The sequence below is a fragment of the Solenopsis invicta genome, chromosome 14 (assembly GCF_016802725.1).
Source record: "Solenopsis invicta isolate M01_SB chromosome 14, UNIL_Sinv_3.0, whole genome shotgun sequence".
NCBI lineage: Eukaryota > Metazoa > Arthropoda > Insecta > Hymenoptera > Formicidae > Solenopsis > Solenopsis invicta.
In genome coordinates, this window is record NC_052677.1 from 15,876,287 (window position 1) to 15,893,534 (window position 17,248).

The 17,248-nt window shown below is 35.5% G+C and overlaps 1 protein-coding gene across 10 annotated transcripts in view; it reads right to left on the reverse strand.

Annotated features, from left to right (window-relative positions):
- LOC105207608 (serine/threonine-protein kinase tricornered) overlaps nt 1-17,248 on the reverse strand; it is a 131,567-nt gene that overhangs the window by 41,284 nt on the left and 73,035 nt on the right. For 6 of the 10 annotated variants that reach the window (XM_039457412.1, XM_039457413.1, XM_039457414.1 and 3 more), the window contains one exon: nt 5,518-5,559. The exons of the other annotated variants lie outside the window; for them this stretch is intronic. In XM_039457412.1, the coding sequence (XP_039313346.1) occupies nt 5,518-5,559 (42 nt within the window). The remainder of the gene's footprint in view (nt 1-5,517; nt 5,560-17,248) is intronic. 10 annotated transcript variants of the gene reach the window in all.

Sequence of the window (17,248 nt, forward strand, 5' to 3'; positions counted from 1 at the left end):
GAAGGGGGTCAAACGTGAAGGGCCCGCTTCGGTCGCGCTTTCTAAAAATTAGCGACTTCGATGGCAAGCGGGTGTGCCGAGGGAATTCATCGATCAATCGTCTCTAATGAGAGACATTAGGCGATTATTCGAGCCACGATGCAATAAGTGCAAGCAGAAAAATATATTTCTGCACTGAGAAAAGTGCTTACAATTATAGCAATTTAATTATAACTCATAATCATTTTCGATACCAACTATATATTCATAGTTTTAACTATAAAGATTATTTGTTATTGTTTTACTACGTAAATAATGAGCGAATGTTAAGTGACAAATAATTATAATCACAAATCTGATATCGTCTAATTTTTCGATAGTTGTCTAAATTTAAATTGGATAAAGACGCATATCTATTACATTCTCTCGTTCTTTATGTTTACCAATTTGCAATATTATGATTATCGATACTTGTTTAATTATAGGAAACAGATGCACTGTATTATAACATGTGCATTTGAACATATGCTGAGATGAATTAATTTCGCACAGCTTTGCGCGAGCTATTTTTATCCGTTTGCCAGCCAATATTTATTTCTTACGACGGTCTAAAAATAATTACGCGATATTGCGCGTTTGAAAATATCCTGCATAAAAAAATATATATTTGACAAACATTAACACGATGATTAACGAGGAGGTAACTCGTGATTATTGATCTATAAAACACCAGCTTTTCGCCAAATAGACTTTTCAAAGGGAGAAAAAAATTTATTTCAATAAACAATAAACATAATTAACATATTAAGATAACATACTGAGCGTCAAGAGATAAAGATTTAATTGTAGCAGTCAATGTGGTAATTCTAAAGGATAGTATCTGTTTCTTTCTCTCTCTCTCTCGCGAAGGATACGACAGTTTTATCTACTTGCACCAGCAAGGCGAGAAAAGATTGCGATTTCCTTATCTCGTCATGTGACCAATGGTGAGTCGTCGCACGTGGTGTATTTCGGTGAACGCAATGTACGTTTCCCGGTAGAAAATTGATAAATCTTTTATCACAAAGCAAATTTCCAACTTCCGTCATTGTTGAATGGCGAACAGATAAAAATAGCTCGCGCACAAAGCCGTGCGAGATTAATTCATCTTAACATGTATGTTCAAATGCATGTGTAGTAATGCAATACATCTGTTTCCTTTTAAGGAAATATCGATAATAATAATATCGGTAATCACGATACTGCGAATTGATAATGCGTTTCCAGAAACGAAAAATACAGAGAAATACATTACATGTATTTTTATCCAATTTAAATTTAATAAATTAATATTCTTCCTTAGAAATTATTCAGATGAGAATATTTTCTGAAAGGAAATGAGTAAAAAATAAAAATTTTTTCTCGCAGTTTAATTTCTCGAAATTATCGACACTGGCTTAATTAAATACATTCATTTCGAAAAGAGGTCAAATTGAAAAAAATCAAGACAAAAAAAATCAATAAGTTATTAAAAAGAATTACCTAACATAACGACATTCTTCAACGGTAACTCCAATATTTGTTACAAAATCGATCGGAGTAATTACTACGTATCGAGTATCCGTCATGTAATCGTTGAGAAACCAATATCGGTTACATAGCTCTCTGAAATGCATCGATGTGTCGCGTTTACCCCAAATTACTTTGATCGTCATTGCCGCTAATGACCGCCACCTTTCTCGGGCCGTCATGTACACGTCGTTTGCGAGCGCGGGTTGGCCCGTGCGTGCGCTATATATGCGTACACGTGAGAATATTGATTCCGCCGCGTCAGCTGCTTGCTCGCTTGCTTGCCAGCTTGCTCGCTTGCTCGCTCGCTTGCTTGCGCTCGTCGTGGCTTGGTTACCCTACCGCATTCTAACCCACATTCATGTGCATCGCCACGCGGCCGCGCACAAGTTACAGACTAGGATATCCCGGTTTCGAGCGCCCGGTGCTTTCCGTGTTGTATCGGATTTGCCGAAGAGACGGATATCGATATCCTCGGCGCAAATGGCAACTTATGGCGTGTTCTAAGCACCCGCGATTTGATCGTCTATTAACTTCTCTGCTATCGAGGAAAATTTATAAAATCACCGCCGAACAATTTTTCATTACGTTTTAATTTCAAACTAAATATTTCTCTCTCTCTCTCTCTCTCTCTCATCTAAATTTTTCCGACGATTGAACTTTATGGTACGAAGAAAGTGCGTCGGGACAATGAAATTGATCTCAAACGGCTAGAAGGACGAATAATTTAAAATGTTCGTAGAACAAATTTTACGTTGCTTAAAACGAAATTCGAGAAGTGTTTTTGGAAAACTAAGCATGACAGTTATCATAAACAGAATCCGAAGCTGAGAATATCGAGCTAAGTGCTTAGAATATTCCGATGCAACGAAATAGCGGCTTGATAATAGGATCAAGCGCATGACTGCGTAATTGCGGAAGCGAGAAATCGCTTCCGATGCGCGACCCGGTGGGAATCGTTTAATGCTTCCTTAACGGGAATCTCGCGGGCGGGGTCGTGACCGCTATTCTTTTTATCCGGCGTACGCTATCCGGTCTATTGCAGGTCCCGTGCGATAATGTGCACAGCAACCGCATTCAATAATGTCCACTGTCACGCGAATGGTGCAAGCAACATTAATCCGGTTAATCCGTTTAAATAAGCCGCGTCCAAGCCCTGATACGCGAATCCTTTGACCGTATCAGGTAAAACCTTCGTTTGCTCGCGATCACGAGAGGAGCCGTTCGATATCCCGAGGGGTCGTCGACGGTGTCAACGTACTCCATTTAATTATGATTGTTAAGCCACTTGTATTCGATTCGATATTTACTGATTCCGAATCAGACTCGACGATTTGCACTTCTACGTGGGTGCAAATTTGCTTACACGCTGCTCGATGCTTATCTCGTGCTTTCACAGCGACCAGCCATAATAGCGGGCTGAAATAATTAGGCGAAATACTTCTAACGACCGTTAGACTATTAAAATCCGGTTTCACTAGGTCGTTAAATTTAACCGCGGTACATGAATTAATGAACGTCTAGTCTCTTTTTCTCTCAAGTTCTAGTTCTAAGAGAACAAAGACAATCTACTAAACTCTAACGATGGGAGCCATAAAGTTGATTGTTTTAAGGATTGAATAACCAAAATAAAAAATTACTAAAGTACTTTTTTTTTTAAATTGTTAAAAGGCATGTAGTCCTTTTAATTATAAATATTTCCTTTTAATTACAATAACACCTAACGGCCCTTTGTCAAAGAAAAGATGGCTGCTGAGAATAAACGAGAATCTTACGTTTCAATTTACGAGGTGTCCTCCGAGCTGCTGTCATTCTTTGACCTACTTCCAGCCCATCTTTCCTCAGTAAATATTTGATTAACCTATCTCGTTATATTCCAACATAGGATACCCTCGTAAGCAAATCTCAAATTAAGAGCCCGTCCACCTAAAATTAAACGATTAATTAAACGATAAAGATCCTATATCTATTTTTCGATTCGAAATCTACCGGTATATTTCCACGATCCTTGATTCTTATATGACTTGTAAATTAGAAACTACGTGAACGTCTCTCTCCCATCACCGTTTCATCAAGGAAAATTCCATTCTAAGCTGGAGAGAACTTTGTTGCATAACAAAAAAGATCGATTATAGTGGCGGAACACCCTGCGTGTCGAGGGAAGTAAAAAGTTAATGCACGTGCTGCAAACGTTATTCCGGAAACATTGGCGCAAAAGCGTGAAACCCGACTCCTTTGTTTCTGGGCACGCTCGACGATCTCGAACGGATGCACTGACCCGCTCAAAAGTACCGTTCTCTAATTGCGGTGAACGCGGACCGTGAAAAGTAACAAACATAAGGTAGAATCGAAATTGATAGTTTCGGGCCGCGGGACGAGAGGTAAGAAAAAGTGTCGGGATGAAAGTCACCCCTTTTTTCAAGATTTGACCTCAAGAGATCGTAGCAAGAGCGAGCAATACGTCGCAGAGTACGATCTTCTCGGGTTTCATTTCCTTGAATTTCTCTAAATGTTTAATCAACATCGCAGAAAAACTTTAACAGAAAGTTCAAAAAATTTTATGAGAAATATATTTGCAATTGTTCTCGTATTAAAACTCAAATAGCAATTATGATATTTAAGATATTTAATTCCTCTCTGCTGTTTTTCTGTAAATTTTGTCTCTGCTATTGCTATATTTATTCAAACGTAACATTTATAAAGGTATAAGTTCAGATCTACATAAAAAAACTTTACATTTTTTTATTTATCGTTTTAGAGATGAAATAAAAGCGATATTTTGTTTTTACATTCGAGCTTTAAGGGATTGGTATTGCAGCGAAAGGGTTAAACCAACTATGGTTTGGAAGACACGGCCAGGCGTGCAGTCGAAGGATTACATAAGTTTACATAATTTGGCCGGACGTGACTATCATCCGTGGCTGTGCTCGATCGCGTTCTCAGAGCAAATTGCAAGCTCCGATGTATGCAATGATGGAAAGCTCGAAATATACGAGGATCATTCTCTCATGGTCCATTTATCGTGAGAAGAATTATACGCAAAGATGGAGTAAATTGGAAAATGGATTAAAACGTAATTTCTATGTTTGGATGGAGAAAAATAAAATTGTAGATAGCAACGGATGCAATGTGCTGCACTAAAGAGAAGGAATTTCTAAATTATCTAGTGTCAGGGGAAAGTAATCAGTAAACACAATTTCGCGAATTCCAGAGAAAAGCAGCTAACAAATAATTCCTCCAATAATCCCAACGTATTGTACTAAATAAATCAGCAATATAAATTAGGAACGAGCGCCCATTTCTCTTCTCTCTTTCCACTTTTTTCTTCTACCCTTCTTTTCAGCACCGCGAAGAAGTATCACAATGCGGTCGCTGGACCTCATGTTATGTACTTTCACGAGAAATCTTTTGTTCTTCAAAAGAAAGAAAATGTAACTTTCGCGCAAATGACACACCGTATTATAAACGCGATTTTTATCCTTATTCGATGTGACGCAAAGTCATTCGTGCTATTGTAGTATTTTTTTTATCCTATCTTATATATCTATATATCCCTCGTAAAAAGTTTGCGGAGCGAACTTATCGCTTTCGTGCACTAGGCCCTTTGTTCCGTTCGCGTTATTCGCTTGCCTGACAATCGCCATCGGAAACTAATCGCTACTGCACGTTACCGAATAGAAAACCGCGGTGCGACCAACCGTAAAATGTTAAGGGATTGCCGTTAATGTGATGTAAGACGCTCCATTGCGCGTTGTAAAACGCGCGGATGATTTTCAGTTTTTGCATCGCGCTCACGTAATCAAATCTTCTAAACTATGAAAAAAAAATCCAACATAGCAATTCGAAAAATAATGTACTAAAGACGATTAACTCCTTTTACGTGTATAAATATTTCGAAAATATTTTCAATTTTATGTAAAATTAGCGTTCGCCTTTTCTTGCATAAAAAAAAATCGTTCAAGCGATAAATCGTTCAAATGCGTTATTTACCCATTTCGTGGACGATTCTTTCCGGCACCAGAGCATACTGACCTGCAACATAAAAAGCAAGAGTACGTCAAAACATGTCGATTTCAACCAGAGATAAACGAATCTATCATTTCAGATTAGAGTTATCGGTGAAATAAGAAACTCGATATGAAAATATAATTCCTACAAATGTGGCCATATTTTCTATCGCAATCTATGGATCGGATATGTGAATTATATTACTTGTTCAGAATAAAGTGATAAGCGAATTCTGAGATTGGCTTTAACGGCGAAACACTGAGTTCGAAATTAAGATAACATTTGCACAAATGCGAAAATATTTTCTATGATCAAAGATGCGAATTAAATTACTCATACAGTATAACGTAAGATAATGCAATACTAAAATGTGCAATCACAATCAAAATATATAAAAAAATAATTTTATTTAATTATATACTTAAGGAAAATTTTTTAGAGAAAGAGAGAAAGAAAAATTGGGGAGATATTAAATACTTTGTTTACAAAGGTAGAAAAAACAAAATTGCACGCGTCAAGTAAAGATTTAAAAAATTAGAAAATTAATTATGCTAATTTAAACATTATTTAAATGTCTTCTAATTTAATTTTAAATATTTTGTGTTATCTTGAATAATATTAAATATTTTAAATAATATTGGGATAAAAATTTATCTATCTAAATTATATTTAAGATTATTTTCTAGTTTTATTTTATATATAGTTATTTGTGCATTTCGTTTTTTTATTTGGCACGAAGACATTGACTCTTGAGTTATTTAAAAAAAAAAGATAAAAATTTATCATTTACTGTAAAAAATATCAATCGGAAATAATAATCTTTAAGTATTGCCTATCACAATTTTATCGTAAGAATCTGACTTTTTAAAGAATATCAAATTTCAATTTCAATTTTCCAATCTTATTTTAAAGATGCAACATTATAACAAATTATAGTTGCGTAAATTCAAATTGAATATTTGCTCGCAGTTAATAATTATATGAAATTAGCTAACGGAACCGATAATGTCGATAGCGCGAGTCATCGTAATAGCCGTTAATACAACAGAAGATGATAGTAACCGAGTCAATGAAATAATATTCTCTTCAACGTACAAAGTCGATGTCGAGTGAAAGGTAGGTTCGATGAGAATAACAGGATCCAAAGCGCTTAGCGAAATAAGCGCACAAAGTTGTGTAAATAAACGTCCGGGACTGGCTGAATCATGATAGAAAAATCTTTGAATAAAACCATCTGAGGTGTTCAAAATCAGTTTCCACTTTCCTACCTTTGGACAATCTGTGTACGAAAAGTTCGAAATGAATACAAATTTCTCTTCTAATGAGCATAATTCTCTCTCTTTAACTTTTCCAGCCACAAAACTTATAACTAGATATACCGAAAAAAAATGAGACAAGCCATTTCTAAATTTCAGTACCTCGGAGAATAACATAAAAATTTTTTTTGAAAACAAAATCTGAATTTAAAAAAAAAGCGACAAGGCTGTCTCATTATCTATTTGCATTTGCGGCTTAATTCACACATCTAACTGTAACTTAAACTTTAAACTTTCAATTCGAGAAATATTTGATTAAGGATAACTCGCGAAGAAACTCGACAAGAAATAATGCCGCGCGACCACCCTCCGTTCTAGGACACCCAGTAAAACGGTAGCCGGTTATTGTCACACAAGCGTAGCAGCTTCTTTCCCATTGCTGCCCGTGGGAATTAAGCGCACCGGTCCGTCAGACAACCGCTACGAACTACCGAGGACTACCGCGAAACACTGTTTGTTCCTGAAGGCGGTAGTATTATCGTGCTCTGGGCGGAGAGTATAACGTGTTTCTTTCAGCTAGCCACGATAGCGCGGTTGTAACATGCGATAACTATGCATATACCAAAATCGTGTTTATTACAACGTACAGTGGCGGGTTAATGGCACCGGAGGGTGAGCTGGATCTGAAGCTAAAGCCCTGTTCGCATTCGTTGACTTACTCGCATTCACTTCGGGTTGATCTATTAATTACCCTAATTTCGCCAGCGAACAGATTCATCCATTAGCGCTAAAGGTTTCTCTTTGTCTCTTTTTTCCGGGTGTATATCTGTAACTTTGATTCGCTTTCTAAGTCCGCTCGCCGAAACATGCTATTTGTAGAAGAATTCAGTTCCTGAAATAATTCAGTGGACTTGAAAGTCGAACAAGCAACGCTATTGTACGGTTAAGATAAAGATGAGTACGCTGAATCTGAACTTCTGAAACTTTTTGAATCGATATCGAAATCTTCAACAAATAACTTTAATTCACGTTAAGTTCAAAATATGCTAACTTATCGTTTCGAGAAATTATAAAAAATTCCTCAGAAGAGAAATAGACAAGAAAATGTAATAGATAATAGAATAAAATATGTAGAATTTCACATTTCAATTAAGAGAGATTTTATTATATTAATGAATGAAAATGCACTGCTTCAGAGATAAATGCAATTAATTTAAATTTTTTAAAAATATTTGTTTCAACATTTATTTTTATTTCCTACGTGCCTATTTATGTCTATACATGCCACCGTATATCACAAATTTAAAGTGTTAAAATTTATTACATGCAAAAAATCCATTACATAAAATTGAAAAATACGCATAGATACAATATTATGATATAAAATCTGTTGCTTTCTATAAAATTTACGTCATACTCATATAAAAAAAATTAAATGTACATTTTTTTTTTATAGACTTTGCATGATTTTTTCGTTAACAATAGGCTGTGTGATGATGTTAACATATCCCTATATCTCAAACATTAAAATAATCCATTCATTGCATATTTGAGTTAAATAGAACAATTCATGGAATATAGATATAATATTAAAACATTTTGTTTAAATTGAACTTCCTTTTTAATTCGTTTCTAACTAACAGAAAACAGAGCTTACTTTCAAAATAATTACTTAAGGTCATTTGCACTTCCTCTAATTCTATCCTACATAGTGTGTATCTATATATCTATATTATCTCACATCTCAATATTCCAGACTTTGAGATAATCTCTCTGAGCCCATGGCAACCCCGTATATCCGAGTTGGAAGGTTTCGACCGGAGGATCGATGCTCGCCTTCGAGACGTCGCTCGGGTCGCGCAGGAGCAGATCGAGACACGAGTAAATGCTCGTGCGATCAGCTGTGCGGATACTCGGTGTCCTCAACGAAACGCTCCACGTGTGCATTCAACCCTTCTGAGTCATCCTACCCCCTTTATTCCCCGCGCGCCACTCCCCTTCTCATTGTAGGCTCTCAACGTGTGACGCAAAGTGTCGCGGTGGAGAGAAGCGAGAAAGCAACAGGGAGAAACAGAGAGGACCGTCGTAGAAAGAGAAGGCGATGAGACGAGAGACTCGGTAGGGAGAGTCTTATTGATTTTTTCAAACATCTGATCGGCGAGACGGAGGAGACGAAAGATGGGGAGGAAAAGGAGCACAGCGAGGCGAAACTGGAAGGGCGAAAAGGAAGGAATCTTTGCGTTTTCTTCCATCCCTCTCCCGTTCGGTGGCCTTCGGTGAAGTCTTTTCAGCGTCCCGTACCTGTGTTGCCACGGTAACAGCCTAGATTCCAGAGAAGAGTCGAAGAAGATGCGGAACAGATGGATAGCTCAGAAAGAGAGAGAGAGAGAGAAAGGGGGGGGGGGGAGGAAAACAGCGCGAAGAGGAAACAGCGAAGAGGAGTTCATGTTACGCGGTCGCGTCCTTTTGTTCCAGATTTCCGTGCCATCCGCGGTATCCGCAAGAATTAACACGTCGCGAAGTACAGACATGTAAATGCAACGGCGCATTCAGAAGTTGGATGGGTAATTCGCTGAGTACGTAGATGACAGGGCACAAAGTTTGACGAGAGATGAGAGGGCAATTGAAGTTCGACTGTATTAACTGCTGTCATTATTTCATTGAAACTAATTATTAAAACATTTTCTTCGACATTTTGGAGAGATAAGGGAAACTCTTGTCTGCCTTCTACATTTTTTTTTTTTATCGAATGCAACATCGGTTATACATCAAAAATATTTTTATTTCTCTCTTTAATCAAAAATGTATATTTTTATTTTTCGCGTGTTCTACTCTTAAGTTTCCTGTAGAAAATCTGTCTCTGCCAACGCTTTAAAGCCTATCTTTTTTCTAATTTATACTCTGATCATTGCTAATCAGATCAAAGAGCTCTCGGAAAATTTAATTAACAGTATGTGTGCATCTACCTGTTTGTGCTTGCTAAACAAATGATTCACGTAACGTCTCTCATTCCCTCAACGCCCATTCTCCCTTTGTTGAAACTGTATTTACCGAGAGAACCCGCAAAATGATTCAAGAATACACGTAGGTTCATGTATTTCCTCTGCGTGTGCGGAGCCACTAAAGACTAGAAGTTCGGAGGAAGCCAAAGTGCGGGGAAAAAACTGCGAACGCTACTTTACTTCATGGCATCATCAACGTGTACTTCTTTCCTTTTTTCTTTTATCGAATCAACTACACCACAATAACATTTTTATTTATTTTCATGATGCGTCGAAGTCTATAATTTCTTGCGTATATCAAAGCATTGCCTTTTTTATCTTCATTTATCAAATAAAAAAAATTAATAGAAGATTAATGCCCATTTCCATCAATGTACATTAATTAATCTTTGATCTCATTTGAATTCTTAGAATTAAAGAAAGATAAAAAGTAAGTTCAACTGAGATCAAAGTTGATCTGCGTTGGTGGAAATAAGCATTAGTAAGAGTTTAAAATATTTTAATCATAAACTTTTTATTTTAAATATTTTAAATACAAATTACGAAAACAAAATTTCGCAACTCTATTTTAGATAGCATAATTTAACCATAATATATATAGAAATTTAACATTAACAATATATATATATATATATATATATATATAGAAAGAGAGAGAGAACCTCGAAAGAAAGAGAGCTTTGTGCAATAATCTGTTTCCTCTGTGAATGGAAATTGTGATTGTGACAGATCGTGGTACGATTATGACAGCTTAATTCTGATTACGATTGTTCGCGTTATACAATCGAGTAAAACGAGACATCAGAATTTTCATAAATGTACGATGAAAACCGCAATCGCATCGGTGATTATACGCGCCCATCGAAGCAGACATCTATTACTGCAATTTTAGCGCTTTTTCACCACTCGGAAATATAAATCGCCCGCAATTATTTTCTCGCTAACCATCGCCCTTTTCGCGAAAAGCTTTCACGTGAAAAATCGCGGAGGCAATAAATCGACTCGCTCGTAAAATCATTATTTCGTTCACGCACGTTCGGTGGCTTATTAAAAAGGTCGCGCGAGAGTTGCCGTTTGCATCACTACAACAAATAACGTGCGATAGAAAAATGATTTTCTTTTTTTTGCAAACCATTCGGTTACTGCAAATTCAATGAGAGACAAATTGAATAAAACTGTATCTGATTAATTCTGATTAATTCTGATTAATTCTGGCGAGAGCTGAAATATTTTCTGTATAAACACAAATATGAATAAACCAGCATTTCCAATACTTTTCCGAAATATCAATAATTTACAGAGATATAATGTAATACAAGAGATATTTTATATATATTTTTTTTTACGTAATATGAAAAACAATAATTGTAAAATTTTTACGTTCTCCATAATTATACCTCTTTATAAGATAATTTATTAGAATTTATTAGAATTATATTTTTTAAGATAACCCTATTTAACTGATAATTTAAGACCGTCATTTGCCGGGGAGTTTTCAAGAGAAAACATAAATTTCAAGAGAGGTCGTCATTTTTCACGGGATATCAGCTAACACCCTATATAAATCTAACACAACGGTGGCTAAAAATCACCGCAATTAAAAAAAATCCACTCTAAACGAACTAAGACTCGCGATCGCTCGGCGGAAAGTAAAGTCGCAGATCTAGTTACAATTTTGCAACCTCGCTCTTGATTCCTCGTCTCAGCCTTCTTCCAACGACTAGCTCAGCATCTTAGCTTTAGCAGATTCGTACCGGTGGATGGACTCGACACTCCGCGTAACGATGGGCATCCTGCCAGACAAGAACGTTCCGCATGCCAGAATACACAGAGCGCGATAATCCAACCACTCGCACCGCGTTTCGGAAGATTTAAGGGGGAAAATAAGATTCCGCTGAAAACTGGTCGTGGTTTGCTCGAACGTTTCTCGGATGAAAAAGGGTGATCGTGTTATAATGATGATAAGCTCCTAATAAAATAAAATGGAAAAGTGCAAAAAAAATACAGGCTTGGTGCTAAAAACAAACCTACACATATTGAAATCCATACACACTAGGGGATATTATAAAACAAAGAATCTTCCTTTTACTAAAATTTTCTTAAAATTATTGTAAAGGAAACACGTTTATCTTTATTATACTACAAAAGTTTAGTCTCTATATAATCTCTAATTATTCTCCATTCTCAAATATAATTAATTTCCATGGAAAACAAACTTTTCGCGAATTATAAATTTCGATGATGCAAACAGATAATAAAGTTTTGCCTTTTATGTAATTTCGTTAAATTTTAATTTAATTTAAAGCTTTGTTAAAATATTTGATGCGAGAAATTAAAATAATGTCTAAAAACGTAGATCCAGCCAATTTAAAACAAATTTTAATTTGAAGCTTAAAGCTTTGATGCTAAAAATTAAAAATTAAAAAAAAAAAAACGTTTAGAACTGGAAAAAAATTTTAAAGATAAATGTCAAAATAATTCTACAAATTTCGACTCTTTTGATCAAATATCACGGACTGAACGCACGTGTAACTCACCAACACATCTCGGTACTAACGTAAAGCGCGAAACTTTGTGACATATATCATTCGGAAATTACAGTTTATGTATTTTTGCGACATACATGAAAAACATAACGCACGTACACGCTTATGTAGTTCTGCGGTGATAGAAGCGGCGGCGTCAAAGTACACTTATGTCACCGAACACGACAATAAGTCTTTCAGAAGATGCGTTGGTGTATACATCACGTGAGGTATGATTTCTAGTTGGCGTGACTCTGAGACCGTAGCAAAGGCACAGAACGACTTACGCTCTTCATACGTGGGTTTTACGCGGCGAAACCATTCAAACGGAAACGGCTGAAGCGGCGTTTTATCGCGACGGCTTACATACCTATGCATATTTATAGGGAGACACATTGTTCCTTTCTTACGGCACAACGCGCTGGCATGCGCTATAATAGATTCTAAATATGTTTGTAATTGCTGGTATTGCTATGGTTGGTTGCTGTATGCTGCAACGAGTTCCAAGTTCATGCTCTGTGTGAGTAATTGTAAACTCTTTTGATAAGTTCCAAGCTAACAATCGTTCACTACGTCAATAAGACAATTATTATATAATTAGATATTACAAAAGTAAATTATTAAGTATTTTAGTGAATTTAAAATATTTAAAAAATTATTAATAATAACGCTAAATTATTTGTACAGTTTTGCTAATAAATTAGAATCGCGATCGCGAATTTCGGTCAAGAATGCATGTGGCAAAATTGGTGGCAAACAAATCGATCCTAAGGATGTCAAACCGGAAGTGTCGAAAAGGAAAGGAGTTCTAGGTCGGTGGCTCCGTGAACCCAACGGGCTGTAACCCAGTTTCTCGAAATGCGTGGTCGGGTTCTCGCGATGCGTCACATACTACGTGCGCGTATGTGTGACATGTGTGGTTTAACATATAGCCGATCGCACATTCGTCAATCCATCATCGGCATGCACAGCCACGCGTATCAACTCTAACGTGTCGATACTTTCGTTCCGATTAGATCGCTTGTTCGAGTTCGCTTTTGTTTAAAATATGCCGCGAGAAATATAAACGAGCTCTCTTTTCTTTCTCTCTCTATCTCACCTTCTTTTTGATATTACTAATTGTAATGCATGCATACGCTATTACACGTGTACACCGGGTGATTCATTATAGCACCTTTCATCTGTATCTCTGGAGTATTTCTAAATTTAAAATAGAATGACGTAAGCAACGATGAGTGGATTTTAAACGACGCACTTTCTATTCGTCATACATTGCGAGAATATACACGTTTTTTCCAGTGACAATAACTAAATACAATATGATACTGAACTTTTGTACCTAATTACACTCAACGAGTTGTATATTTATTTAATACGTTTATAAACATTGTAAATAATGATTCGTATATAATATTAATAAAGCAATTTACTTTTCTATTTTTCATATTTAGATAATTAAATTCCAAAAATTGAAACGATGAGACAGAAAACTCGTTTAATCTACTCAGTTTCCGGTATCATTTTTCTTTATTCGTTGAAGATGGAAATATACACCTCTCAAAATTAAAACAGAAGATACGCGTTTCATCTATTTTTTTTTTATTTTCCATTGTTATTTTATTCATTGAGGATGGAAACGTTTTCGAAAAGGATATTCATTACCGCCGGAGATAGGTCGACTTCCGCTTAAGAACAATATTTAGCGGAAGTACGCGCTGCAGAGCGAAAGTCAACGACCACACAGCGTGCCCGCGCGGCTTGACAATAGGACATTTTTTTCACTTATAATCAGTATAAAAATAGTTATACACGGTAATTTCTGCGTTAGAAATATTCATGACTTGCGGTTACGTCTCCACTTTCACTCTTATCCAAACTTCTTCTCGTTGTAATTTTATCTTACAAGTACCTTGTGCACGCAAGCGCATGCAAAACCTGCTTAGAGATACTGGCATACAGATACCTCTTCCAGTTTTAATTAATAATTTCGTTCTCTATAATTACCAAGTGTTAAAAAATAAATTTAAAAAATAGCGACCATTATTAGTAAAGTTATACAATATTTTAACAAATATGTATTAATAAATCAATCTTTTAAAACGTAAATAATTATTTGCGTTTAACGGAATATCACCTTAACAGAGGAGAAAGAAATAGGAAGAAATTAAAACATGGGATCATTTCGCGTTTAACGTTAAAAAATAATCCTTTAGCGAATGAATTATGACCTCATATAAAATTTTAATGATTAACATATTAATTCTATAAATTACGAATTTATGAAATAACTTCCGGCCATTCTATCGATATTCTACGTAAAAGGAGTTTGATTCGAACAAGACAATGTACCGTGTGTGCAAGATGCAGTACCTGAGAGATATGCGTGCTTTCCAATCACAAACGGGCGGATCTGCGCGGGAAGCTCACATGAGCGACGAAAAGTGAAAGTGCAATCCATATATAGTGGCTGCCCATCACTCTATTAACAGTCATTTTTTCCGGCACCGCTTTCGCACGAATCGGCGATTCCGCTCGGTCTAGCGATTTAGAATCGCCTTATGCCGTTATCGGCGAGCAAATATCCAATCTACGTGCCCGAACTGCAAGCCCGTGAATTACAATTGCAAAACGCCCATGAGCTTACGCAACGCAGTCGCGCGCTATCGATGCTATAATCACACGCAGAGCGGAATCAAAACGGATAGACAGGTTTTACGCTGAAATCACGTAAACAGGCATTAGACTTGATCTCCAATAATTGGAAAACGAACGCAAGGTGACAACAAGGTGCTTACGTCGCGCGTGTAAAACAAAAACAAAAAAAAAACAACTTGCTATAAGGAAAAATAAACGCATTAAAGCAATAAATTTAAAATTGTAATGAAAAAAATATTTTCAATAATATCCTACCTTCCTGAATAATTTTCTAACCTAGATATAACAGAAAGAAAATAAAAAAAAGAACAATTTATTCAATTTGCATAAATTTTAAAAGACAGAAATTGATCACATAACTCTATACAAGAGTAATTCTAGATCTGAACAATGAAATACAGACCTAGTTTGAAGTCAATTTGGGAATACTGATTTATTGCCAACTAACTATAGCTGGCAATGCAAGCCCATATCGATGGACTAGTCGATAATAAAAGTAACCACAGACCGAGAATAATATGCTGACGAGTAATATCGATCGTGAGAGGGCTCTTTCAAAAAGTGTTGTGTCCGTAAATGTAGCCAGGTACTCCTCCCGAAGGTACTATTATCCTAAACGCCGAACGATCGTCGGTTTCTCCTCTCGTGCTAAATTGTTTTCGCGATAATCGACGGTTCGCGTTCCGCAGAAAATAACGCGAACAGGGTTCCTTTGCGCATCCCAGAGATGCAAAGGCTCAATTTTGGTTGTTGTTCTAATTATAAAGTAGCTCCAACGTTTTTCGGAAAAAAAGATCTTATTATTATCAGCCAAGATCAATTAGTATTTATACTGACTTTACCTGCTGACAAAAGTTTGATAATAAGATAATAGTTACTTTACTAAAATAATTTTAATTAAGTGTTCAGTTAATATAACCAAATATTTAGTAATGTTAAGTAACTGTTTAGTAATAAATTGATTAATATTATTACGTCCGATTGCTATTAATATCATTACTAAATATTTGATTATATTAACTAAACAATTTAATTGAAATTATGTGACCAAAATTGGATTATTATTACTAAATTCTATTTCTCGGTCTAATTTCGTATTACATTATTATATTATATTAGACAGATTTCTCTCTTTAATATTCAGGGTGATCAATATTCAAATAGATCATGTTTAAAACTTTATATTTAAGCTCCTGTTTAAGCTTTTTGCTTGAATACTTTTAAATCCAATTATGATAACAGATATACGTTATTGTAAACACAATCTTAAATACAATCTACCCTTTCTCGATTTCGCTCCCACGAACGATTTCAAAGGAAATTCTGTGCGAGTTTTCTCGTTGTCGAGGATACCTTCGGTCGCTTTCACTCGTTTTTCCACTTACTTTCTACAAACAAGCCGCCTCCTCTTTCTTTACTCGCATTGACGAAACAGGACCGACAAACACGCTTTGCCGATCGCTTTGTTTTCACGCAATAATTACCTGTCAACTATACTTTAGAGAAAGAGAACGTATGTCACTTTCTGTTTTCAAGTTTTCACGAAATAAAAAGTTTCTGCATGACCTATGCGTCGTTTAGTCCTAAGTATAGTTGTGTGTCCAGTCTCTTTTAATGTTTATAAACTTTTCTCGAGAAAAATAGCATTTTTGTTTGCTGATAAATGTACGATAAATGCAGCTTACATTCTGTACTTTGATTTAAACAAATGCTTTTATTTTACAGCAGTTTCTATTTTTAATGATGCATTAAAAAGTAATAATTTGTCGATTCGATATTCATGAATATAAAATTAAGAAAGTTTAATAAAATGAAGAGATAATATCTGAGCGAGCAGACAATAATACTGTAAACGTGGCCTTTAGATTAGGTAAATAGAATTAAAGCACATTTGATGTTGAACGTGAGATATACGGAACATAAATACGAGAGATAATTAAGCGTTTATCAATACATAAACTTACACTTCATCTCTGCTTATCTAATAGAAATAAAAGCAATCTTGTCATTTTCGTTATTTCAAAGAAAATAAAATATAAAATTGTTGCTTAAATAATTACGAAGCAGAAACAAGATATAACACATTTTACAAAAATCTTTGGGGAATTGTTTCCCGTTATCTGCTCTGTTAAATTGTAATTTTAAATATAATGAACAATTAAAAAAGTCAATTTTTTATTTTTTTTTATTCAATGAATTAATTTAATGACGTTGGATAACATGCGCGAGAAAATAAAATATGTATGAAATGTACATTAAAAGAAAGATGAATAAT